The sequence below is a fragment of the Pongo abelii genome, chromosome 5 (genome assembly GCF_028885655.2).
Source record: "Pongo abelii isolate AG06213 chromosome 5, NHGRI_mPonAbe1-v2.0_pri, whole genome shotgun sequence".
Classification (NCBI taxonomy): domain Eukaryota; kingdom Metazoa; phylum Chordata; class Mammalia; order Primates; family Hominidae; genus Pongo; species Pongo abelii.
Genome location: NC_071990.2, coordinates 118,498,750 through 118,511,006, shown reverse-complemented (window position 1 = coordinate 118,511,006; position 12,257 = coordinate 118,498,750). Strand labels below are relative to the sequence as shown.

At 36.7% G+C, this 12,257-nt stretch overlaps 1 protein-coding gene across 2 annotated transcripts in view; it reads left to right on the top strand.

Moving 5' to 3' along the window:
* The window catches only part of ROS1 (ROS proto-oncogene 1, receptor tyrosine kinase), a 155,562-nt gene extending 145,666 nt beyond the window's left edge, over positions 1-9,896 (top strand). For both annotated transcript variants that reach the window (XM_063724964.1, XM_063724965.1), the window contains one exon: positions 9,577-9,896. In XM_063724964.1, the coding sequence (XP_063581034.1) occupies positions 9,577-9,887 (311 nt within the window). In that variant the 3' untranslated portion in view covers positions 9,888-9,896. The remainder of the gene's footprint in view (positions 1-9,576) is intronic.
* The last annotated feature ends 2,361 nt before the right edge of the window (positions 9,897-12,257 follow it).

The following is a 12,257-nucleotide window of genomic DNA, read 5'->3' as shown; positions in this document are numbered from 1 at the left end:
ATATCACTCCTCTTTTTTTTTTTTATAAATTCAGGGAGTACAAGATTATTTAGTAATGAAGTCAGGGCTTTTAGGGTATCTATCACCTGAATATTGTACCTTGTACCCATTAAGTAATTTCTTATTCACTCTCCTACACCCTTACCCTTTCAAGTTTTCATTGTCTGTCATTTCATACTCTACGTCTATGTGTACACATTGTTTCAATCCTACTGATGAGTGAGAACATGTGATATTTGTCTTTCTGTGTTCGATTTGTTTCATTTAAGATAATTGCCTCCAGTTTCATCCATGTTGCTACAAAATACATGATTTCCTTCCTTTTTAGTGGCTGAATAGTATTTCATTGTCTATAACACATTTTCATTATCCAATCATCCATAGATAGACACTAGGTTGATCCCATACCTTTGCTATTATGAGTAGTACTGTGATAAACATATGAGTGTAAGTATGTTTTTGATATAATGATTTCTTTTCCTTTGGATAGATATCTAGTAATGGAATTGCTGGATTGATTGCTAGATCATATTTTTAGCCTTTTGAGAAATCTCCATACTGTTTTCCATAAAAGTTGTATTAATTTACATTCCCACCAACAGCATGTAAGTGTTCCTCTTTGTCTGCATCCTCACCAACATCTATTATTTTTGACTTTTTAATAATAGCCATTCTGACTCAGGGAGGATGATATCTTATTATTATTTTAATTTGCATTTCTCTGATGATTAGGGATGTTGGGCATTTTTCCATATACCTGTTGGTCAGTTGTATGTCTTCTTTTGATAAAACATCTATTCACATCCTTTGCTCACTTTTTAATGGGATTATTTGCTTGTTTGTTGTTGTTGAGTGTTTGAATTCCTTGTATATTCTGGATATTAGACCCCTGTTGAGTGAATACTTTGCAAATATTTTCTCCCATTCTGCAGATTGTCTGTTTATTCCACTGATTATTTCTTTTTCTGCACAAGCTTTTTAGCTTGATTAAGTCACATTCGTCTATTTCCGTTCATGTTGCCTGTGCTTTCAGTGTCTAAGTCATGAATTCTTTGCCTAGACCAATATCCAGAAGAGTTTTCCTTAGGCTTTCTTCTAGTATTTTCACAGTTTCATTTGTTACATGCAAGTCTTTAATCCATCTTTGAGTTAATTTTTGTATATGGTGAGGGTAAGGGTCCAGTTTAATTCTTCTGCATATATCCAATTTCCCCACTGCCATTTGTTGAAAGGGGTGTTTTTCTCCCCAGTATGTGTTCTTGTTGACTTTGCCAAAGATCAGTTGGCTGGAAATATGTGGCTTTATTTCTGGATTCTGGATTCTGTTCCATTAAAGTATATGTTTATTTTTATACCAGTACCATACTGTTTGATTACTATAACCATGTAGTATTATTTTTTAAATTTATTTTTAATTTTTATGGGTACATAGTAGATGTCTATATTTATAGGGTACATGAGGTGTTTTGATACAGGCATGTAATGTGTAATAATCACATCATGGAGAATGGAGTATCCACCCCTCAAGCATTTATCCTTTGTGTTACAAACCAATTTTTTACTTATAGTTATTTTAAAATGTACAATTAAATTATTATTGACTATAGTTACCCTATTGTGCTATCAAATATTTAGTCTTATTCATTCTTTCTGTTTTTTGTACCCAATAACCATCCCCAACTCCCCCACCCTGTCCCTTACTACCCTTCCCAGTTTCTGGTAACCATCCTTCTACTCGCTGTCTCCATGGGTTCAATTGTTTTGATTTTTATATTTCACAAATAAGTGAGAACATGAGATATTTATCTTTCTGTGCCTGGCTTGTTTCACTTAACATAATGATCTCCAGTTCCATCCATATTCTTGGAAATGACAGGATCTCATTCTTTTTATGGCTGAATAGTACTCCACTGTACTATATGCATATACCACATTTTCTTTATCCATTTATCTATTTTTTTTTTTTGAGACAGTCTCACTCTGTCGCTCATACTGGAAAGCAATGGCATGATCTCGGCTCACTGCAACTTCCCCCTTTCAGTTTCAAGCGATTCTTATGACTCGGCATTCCGAGTAGCTGGGACTACAGGCACACGCCACCACGCCTGGCTAATTTTTGTATTTTTTTTAGTAGAGACTGGGTTTCACCATGTTGACCAGGCTGGTCTAGAATTCCTGACCTCAAGTGATCTGCCCACCTCTGCCTCCCAAAGTGCTGGGATTACAGGCATGAGCCACTGAGCCCGGCCTATCCATTTATCTACAGATGGACACTTAGGTTGCTTCCAAATCTTAGCTATTGTAAACAGTACTGCAATAAACAAAAGAGTGCAGACATCTCTTTGATGTACTAATTTCCTTTCTTTTGGGCATATGTCCAGCAGTGGGATTGCTGAATCAAATGGTAGATCTATTTTCAGTTGTTTGAGGAACCTCCAAACTGTTCTTTATAGTGGTTGTACTAATTTACATTCCCACCAACAGTGTATGAGGATTCCCTTTCTCCACATCCTTGCTAGCATTTGTCTTGCCTGTCTTTTTAATGTAAGGCATTTTAACTTGACTGAGATGATATCTCAATGTAGTTTTGGTTTGCATTTCTGTGATTATCTATGATGTTGAGCACTTTTTCACATGTGTGTTTGCCATTTGTATTTTTTTCATTAGAAATGTCTATTCAAATCTTTTGCCCATTTTTTGATCAGACTATTAACTTTTTTCCTATCGAGTTATTTGAGCTCCCTATGTATTCTGGTTATTAACCCCTTGTCAGATGGGTAGTTTGCAAATATTTTCTTCCATTCTGTGGATTGTCCCTTCACTTTGTTGATTGTTTCCTTTGCTGTGAAGAAGCTTTTTAAATTTGATGTGATCCCATTTGTCCATTTTTGCTTTGACTGCCTGTGCTTGTGGGGTGTTGCTCAAGAAATTTTTGCCCGAAACAATGTCCTGGAGATTTTCCTCAGTATTTTCTTGTAGTAGTTTCATGGTTTGAAGTCTTAGATTTAAATCTTTAATCCATTTTTATTTGATTTTTGTATATGTAGAGAGATAGGGGTCTCATTTTATTCTTCTACATATGGATATCCAGTTTTCCCAGCAGCATTTATTGAAGACACTGTCTTTTCCCCAGTATATGTTCTTGGCATCTTTGTAAAACATGAATTCACTGTAGGTGTGTGAATTTATTTCTGTGTTCTTTATTCTGTTCTTTTTTATGGCTGAATAGTATTCCATTTTGTATACATACCTTTGATCTATGTGTGAGTTTTTATGCCAGTACCATGCCGTTTTGGTTACTACAGGTCTGTAGTATAATTTGAATCCAGTAATGTGATTCTTTGAGTTTTGTTCCTTTTGCTTAGGATAGCTTTGGCTATTCCAAGTCTTTTGTGGTTCTATATAAATTTTAGGATTTTTTTCTATTTCTGTGAAGAATGTCATTGGTATTTTGATCGGGATTGCATTGAATATGTAGATAACTTTGGGCAGTATGGCCATTTTAACAATATTGATTCTTCCAATCCTTGAGCATGGAATATTTTTCCATTTGTTTGTGCCTCCTACAATTTCTTTCATCAGTGTTTTGTAGTTTCCCTTGTAGAGAATTTTCATCTCCTTGGTTGATATATTCCTAGGTATTTCATTCTTTATGTGGTTCTTGTAAATGGCATTGCCTTCTTGACTTAATTCTCAGCTAGATTATTTTTGGTATATAGAAATGCACTGAATTTTTGTACATTAATTTTGTATCCTGAAACTTTACTGAATTTATTTATCAAATCTCAGAGTTTCAATGATAAGAGCACGCTAATATCCCTAATGAACACAGATGCAAAAATTCTCAACAAAATACTGGCAAGCCAAATCCAAGAACACATGAAAAAGGTAGTATACTATGATCAAGTAAGATTTATCCCAGGGATGCAAGGATAGTTCAACATATGTGTATATGTTGAAGACACATTTTGTGGAATCTTTAGGTTTTTCTAGATATAAGATAATATTATCTGTGAACGCCTTTTATGAGATGCCTTTTTATTTTCTTTCCCCTGCCTGGTTGCTCTGGCTAGGACTTACAGTACTATGTTGAATAAGAGTGGTGAAAGTGGCCATCCTTGTCTTGTTCCAGTTATTAGAGAAAATGTTTTCAACTTTCCTCCATTTAGTACAATGTTGGCTATGGATTTGTCATATATAACCTTTATTATTTTGAGATATGTTCTTTCCATGCCTAATTTTTTGAGAGCTTTTATTATGAAAGAATGCTAAATTTTATCAAATGCCTTTTCTGCATCTGCTGATATGATCATATGGTTTTTGTCTTTCAGTCTGTTGATGTAATGTATCATGTGTCTTCAACATATACACATTTGTTGAACTATCCTTGCATACCTGGGATAAATCTTACTTGATCATAGTGTACTGTCTTTTTCATGTGCTCTTGGGTTTGGCTTGCCAGTATTTTGTTGAGAATTTTTGCATCTGTGTTCATCAGGGATATTAGCGTGCTCTTATCGTAGAAAGCAACAAATAAGGCTCAAATTTTTTGACTGATAAGGCTCAAATTCTTTGTGATTATAATTTTATAGACTTTATTAATTAACACAATCATGACCTTCTTAAAAGTTTAAAAATAATTTTTATGTTATTTTACAACCATAAAAATGACTCCTGATTCCTTTCTATTTTTCTTGTAACTTTTCCAGTAATCTCAGTAACTGTTCTTGCTGTATTATTTTATAATTGTATCTACATTTTAAAGATCTTTATTGTAAAAGTAATTTATGTTTGTTATAAAAATTATAAAATTATTTAAGCAGTCTAAAAAGTAAAAGTTTCCTAATTCATCCTTATCTCACTCCCCAGTGCTAGCCAGAGCTAACAATTTGGTTATATATTTGCAGATATTGTATGTGCGTATATAGCCATTTACAGAAATGCTCATTTATGTATGTTTGTATATATACTATCTGGATTCAGATATTAAATTTAGGTAATCTAAAGGAATTCATGGGCTGTAGATTCTCTAGTAGGTTCTCCAGCATTTTTTTCTTACAAATAAGCTTATTTTTAAGGATTTGGTGAGAAGATGATTTTGTATTACATCTTCTGCCAGAATCCAGGAGAATGAGCATAGTGTGTTGTTATTGAGAAGAAATCCATGTTCTGTGGGAGTCCAGAGGAAGGATGCCAAGTCTACACTATGGCAGAGGGAGAGTCAAGAAAAGCCATGGGGAGGAGGTTACATCTAAGCTGAGACCTACTTAGAAGCTGAGGTATGAAAAAAAGAAGCTGAGGTATCCTATGTATTTCAGGATAGAAGCAGCAGCATATAGAAAGGCAGGGAATAATAGAGAATGAGGTATTCATAGAACTGCACTTTATTATATATGAAAATGTGGCAAGTGATAAAATTGGAGGGTTATTGGTCACACTAATCAAAAGTAAGGAATGAAAAGTAATGAAAGCTGAATTAATGAACGGTAACAGGTGTAGAGAGAACAAAAAAGAGTCCAGAGTTATGATAGAGGTAGATGCTATCGGACTTGGCAACTAAGTGGGTGAAAAAGAGAAAGGAGAAAGTTGGTAAAAACCAATGCTATTCCTGGAGATGAGGAACATAGGAAGAGGAACAGTTTTGCATATGTTTGGTTTGAGTTGGCTGTGGCATATCTAAGCGGAGAAGTCCAGGACACAGTCAAGATAGGAGTTCATACTCAGTTGAAAGGTCTGTCCTGTAAATATAGATGGTTGAAGTCCAGCGTGCAGACCGAGGTCATTAAATTAGAGTGTATGAAATAAGAAGAGAGTGAGAAGTGGGTGGAACCCAGATAGCAGCCAGTATAGGAGGGGCTTACAAAGATGGTGGACATGGGGAGGAGCAGCCAGAGAGGGAAGAGAAAAGACATAAGGAGTGTTGTTATGGAAATCCAGAGGAGAGAGGCTTAGAAAGGAGAGAGTGAACAAATGCTACAGAGAGGTAAAGCAATCCAGAGGGTTGCACAGATTTTGCAGTTGACTTGTATTCTAAAATTCAACTCTTTGCTCATGGAATCCTTTCCTTCTAATGTGCAAAGATATATTATAAAAATCACAGAGGGCCGGGTGCTGTGGCTCACAATTGTAATGCCAGCACTTTGGGAGGCCGAGGCGGGCGGATCACGAGGTCAGGAAATCGAGACCATCCTGGCTAACATGGTGAAATCCCGTCTCTACTAAAAAATAGAAAAAATTAGCTGGGCGTGGTGGCGGGCACCTGTATTCCCAACTACTAAGGAGGCGGAGGTAGGAGAATGGCGTGAACCCGGGAGGCGGAGCTTGCAGTGAGCCGAGATCGCACCACTGCACTCCAGCCTGGGCGACAGAGCGAGACTCCATCTCAAAAAAAAAAAAAAGAAATGAGAAGAAAAAAAAAATGCCACAGAGGCTGTCATAATGGGTGTTAGCAGGCCTGAGAGCTTAGCTTCACCTTAGGTTCTACTTGAAGTCTCCACGGACCCTTGAGAAAATCTTTTCACCATTTTGCATTGCATAGTTCATCTATGAGGCTGAGATAGGTAATAAACAATGCTCACACTCAATATAAAGAGTAAAATACCTCTGTGAAAGGCTTTTAATTAGAATAGTAGCTAATTTTATTTTAGTAATTTTCCATGTGCCACTCACATGCCATGTGCTATGTAGGTTAACTCATTAAATCTTTATAACAGCCTTATGAAGTGGCTATTACTATATCACCATTTTACAGATGAGAATACTGAGGTTTAGTAACTTGCTCATAATCATACTGCTGAAATAGGGCTAGAGTTTGTCTCCATTGTTGAGCCTTTCCTCTCAGCCTTCACAAATCCCTGGCTGTAGTAGGGAAATGGCCCACACAATGTCCCCAGTTTTGTTATCAATAGCGTACTGCACAGCTAGGTATAATGAAAGCAGTGATTACTTATGACCTGCTAGAAAATATACAACATTTTTTCTGGTTATACCAAATCTGTTTAGGTACCAAGTTGTTGGCAGAAATAATTAAAATTCTAAATAATATTCCTAACAATAGAGAAGCAGACAAATATTCAAAGTAATGATGCAGGAAGAATTTAACAGGGAATATCATCAAACTATTACAATTTAGAAAGAAACAAGCATTTCTGGGACATGACAGAAATAAAATTTTAGGAAAAGAGAAATTGCTATTCTATTATTTACAATGAATGTAAATCCTGAAGATAAGGAATGAAAAGAGATGTGGAAATCACTAAATTGATAATTGAGTTTGTGACTGAGCAAGAGAGGCAGGGAAGAGAGAAAAAATTGAACTAAAGGCAGAGTTTGCATATCTGCAAAGGATAGAAATAGTGGAATAGACCCTTCAAGGCAAACCTAAACTTAATTATTTTTTCAATAAAAAAGAATGTGTTTAATAATAGCTTACTGCTTTGCGGACGGGTGGGCATATTTAGCAAAGCAATAAAATGACTGTCTTCATTGTTGTTGTTGGAGATATGTAAGTAGATAAGAAAAGCTATTGAAAGGACTTTTTAAAGCAAAAAATTGGGGGCGCTTAGAAAAACAGCGAGCAATAATACCATGCCTATCCTGTGGTCCTACTGACCTAATGGGGTGGAAAGGGGATAGAGAGAGAAGATTAGTAACATATCTGGGCATCTAGTAAAAATATCCCAGTGACTTCATCCAAACATTTGTGTAAACATCACCTCATCAGTCCCAGAGAGTTCTACAGGAAACAAATCTAAATGCTCCTCTGCTGTTCTAAACATAGCCAGTCAGCCGGCATATGTCTAGTCTGTAAATACCCCGTCTTACTTGGAAGTCTTTATTTTAATATTTCTCTCTTAAAGAGGTTGCCCAGTGCATGGTATCTTTGTTCAGGATATCTGCTTTAAGATCTGACCCATAGACTACTTATTAAATAATTTTTAAACAAAAGCAAACAAATAAGACAACCTATCTCTACTATCGCAGTCTCTTGTAAGCTCTTTTTGCAACAAGAAGATGTACTAATTGCTGAAAGCTTGCCAGGGTCAAGTTACTAAATATTGCTACAAGTACTATAAACCAATAAAGTAGTTAGCTAATGATTTTTCTTTGACACATGACAACAGAATTTGCAAAAAGAATTTATTTGCCTCATATAAAATATTATTTTTCAGACAATTCAATAAGCAAAAAAGTTTAAAACGTTAAAATCATGTCTTAGTAGGAAGTTTTCCAGTATGCTCATTCATGGATTAAAGGTATGACAATGAAATAGCTGATATGAGTGGGTAGACTATATTGTAGATTTAAGTTTTTGTTGAAATTCTAAACTTTCCTTTAGCCTGATTTCTTTAAGCCTATTAAGAACATCCTAATTTCCCCAATTATTGGATTACTACTTAAAGTTAAATATCTTATTTTTTCCTAACATTTAAAAATATTTTCCATTGCTATTATTACATATACCAAGTTATTCTTATGGGCATCTTAATGGCTATTAGTGCATGTTGGCAACAATCATAACCATTGGATACCTTCCACAAGTGTTGAATACCTTCCACAGGTGTTCAACACCCAGGTACTAATCAAACTTGGCATCTGGTAAAGTTCTTTCTATTAGGGAGATAATTTTACAACACATCTAATTATTCATGTGTTTTGAAATATGCTATAATGATGTTTGAACAATGAAGAGGCAAATTAGATGATACCAAAGAGCCTATGAACCTGTAGCTTGGCTATCTTGTTCTTCAGCAGTTTGGAGGGTCTGCAAAAAGGAAATGCATACCTAATGATATGGGGAGAAGGGATGTAGTTCATATGCTCTTACAAAATAAGCTTTGTAGTTCAGGTGTTAAACTTAATAAATAGGCAGATCCATTAAATTTTTATTGGGAAAAACAGGTACACTGGTACCTCCCTTAGTCTTTTGAAATTATGTTATTTTCCTCATATTTCAATTTAAGTTCATTACAAATAAATCAGACCCGGGTGTGTGTCAGGGCTGAATGTAGAAATGTTTTTCATTCATTGCTATATCCATCAATAACTAGAACACAGGCTTGGAATGTAGTAGTCATCAGTAAATATTACATTAAGCAATTAATTTAGCAAAATTACTAAATCTAGAAAAACCAGTCTTTAAAAGTAGATATTTCAGTTGCTGTGGAAGTATAAAAAAGTACATACTTTAGACAAAAAGGGCTCTCTAAGGGTCAATTAAGTCCTATCACAAAGACCACGACTTGCTCCTCTTGTTAAGGCAGAGTTAATCACCCCTGTGCTCCTACTACATTTAAAAATATTCCTTTATTAAAGTGCATGTCACCTTCTATAGGTGACTATAGAATCTATATAGACATATAGAGCTACATGATCTGCTTCCCTACTAGACTGCAACAGCCTCAAGGACAAGAAGCATGTTTTATTTGTCTTTGTATTCCCAAAACTTAGTAGTCCTCATAAATGTTTGCTAAACAAATGTATAAAGTTGGTATTGCTATAATTCTGATATAGCTTGTATATTATTACAAATAAATAATTAAATACATGCTAGAATAACATTCTTTTTTTCCACAGGTGAAGATGGCGATGTGATTTGTTTGAATTCGGATGACATTATGCCAGTTGCTTTAAGGGAAACGAAGAACCAAGAAGGGTTGAACTATATGGTACTTGCTACAGAATGTGGCCAAGGTGAAGAAAAGTCTGAGGGTCCCCTAGGCTCCCAGGAATCTGAATCTTGTGGTCTGAGGAAAGAAGAGAAGGAACCACATGCAGACAAAGATTTCTGCCAAGAAAAACAAGTGGCTTACTGCCCTTCTGGCAAGCCTGAAGGCCTGAACTATGCCTGTCTCACTCACAGTAGATATGGAGATGGGTCTGATTAATAGCGTTGTTTGGGAAATACAGAGTTGAGATAAACACTCTCATTCAGTAGTTACTGAAAGAAAACTCTACTAGAATGATAAATATCATGGTGGTTTATAACTCCAAATAAACAGTGCAACGTTCCTGAGTTCTAATCTTGGTTCTGAGAGCCATTTGGTTTCAGTTGTAGCAATCCCCATACCAGCTGCCTGACTTTCAGTAGAATTATGAGATGAACACTAAGCATGTGGGAAGCTTAGGAAGACTCAGAAGTCTGGAAGGGAAACACTGCTCTCCCTCTCCCTTGAGGTGCTTTAGGCTCTTACCCACCTTTCAGTTTGGGCTGTAATAAAAATATCTTGGCCACATGTTTAGAGACGGAATAGGTGTGTTCAGGGATCTGAAGAAGAGGCTAAGGAGTAGGCTCAGGGGGTCAACTGAACTACAGATAATCTCAAATGGGACCAAGGAAATGAGAAATAATTTGACACATACAGAAGAAACCAGCACCTGTGACATGAAAAATCACTTGGAAAGCTATTACTGCAATGATAAATATTATCTTTTTTTTTTTTAATTTTTTTGAGATGGAGTCTCACTCTGTTGCCCAGGCTGGAGTTCAGTGGCACGATCTCGGCTCACGGCAACCTCCACCTCCTGGGTTCAAGCAATTCTTGTGCCTCAGCCTCCTAAGTAGCTGGGATTACAGGCGTGTGCCACCACGCCTGGCTAACTTTTTTATTTTTAGTAGAGACGAGGTTTCACCATATTGGCGAGGCTGGTCTAGAACTCCTGACCTCGGGATCCACCCGCCTTGGCCTCCCAAAGTGCTGGATTACAGATGTGAGCCACCGTGCCTGGCCTATATATTGTCTTTAATCACCTGTAAAATGTTTTGTATTTTTGAGGCTTACAACAGTAGATTCAGTCATATTGAAAATAAGGCTATGAAGATCTTTAAGTCCTGAAGTTTTGCATTCTATAATCTTCAGTTGTATAAAAATCACTCTGACTTGTGTGCTATTATGGAAATTAACTAGTATAAAAATTGCTATTTGCCATATCTATTTTATATATAAAATACTTAAGATTACATTTTGTATTGAATTATGCTTAAAATTAAATATAAATGATTATACAATGTTAATTCAAGCTGTGTGATTTTTAACAACCACATGAAAAAATAAATACCTAAATGAGAACTATTATATAAAAAAGCTCTTCAGAGAAACACCTTAACTTAAAACCAATATATATATTTTGCAGTTGTCCATTTAAATCTTAAAGCCACAATTGCTGTAACGGCAACACCAGTGAAGCCATTCTGTGTGTTATTCAGTTGCGTTATTCAGGAAATTTGCTAGATACAGAGAAGAACTTTTGATTATAGCATTTGCTAAAATCTGCTGTGGAAGAAGATCATGTATTCGCTTCCACCTTGGATAATTTAGTTAATCTTTTAATTTGCCTGCTACCTGAGAGCCTGCATGGATGATTGGCAAGGAACACAGAGAAGTGAATGTGTTAGTTATATGGTGAACAGCCCCCAAGTTAAGGTCCAGGATTTGTGGTCACTCTGCCACATCTGATATTCTGCTGAATAAGGCAGGATATTTTGTCTCTGATCTTCTCATCCTTTAATGGGCATTTGCCATTCTTTTTGTTATGCCATGATGTGAAGCCCCTTCCTGTGCTGGGTAATTCCTCTGCCTTTATAATCTGGGTGGGAACTGTGTTCCATTCACTCCTCCAGTGTCTCTTGCAGCAAGAAGGCAGGCGTGTGATCCAGCCCTCACCACTAAGACCCACCCACCCACCTGCTCCAGGCTTCTGAGACCTAGGGATGCAAAGAATCAGAGACCATGGGAAGTCATCTATGGTGATGGTGCCAACTGCAATAGTCTGTGTGTTAGTCCATTTTCAAACTGCTGTGAAGAAATACCTGAGACTGGGTAATTTATAAAGAAAAAGAGGTTTAATGGAATCACAGTTCCACATGGCTGGCGAGGCCTCACAATCATGGTGGAAGATGAAGGAGGAGTAAAGGCATGTCTTACATGACAGCAGGCAAGAGAGCATGTGCAAGAGAACTAAAACCAGCAGATCTCCTGAGACTTATTCACTATCACAAGAACAGCACAGGAAAACCCACCCTGATTCAATTACCTCCCACTGGGTCCCTCCCACATACATGGGGATTATGACAGCCATGATTCAAGATAAGATATGGGTGGGGACACAGCCAACCCATATCAATCTGGCTCCTGGCACAAAGGGGACACTGGTACTAGAGGTGACATCTAGAGTCCAAGGCCGGGAGAGTCAGCAGAGCTAGTCCAGAGCCTGGTGCCTCTGATAGTTTGGGCAGCCAGGCTAGACCCGTTCTGCTC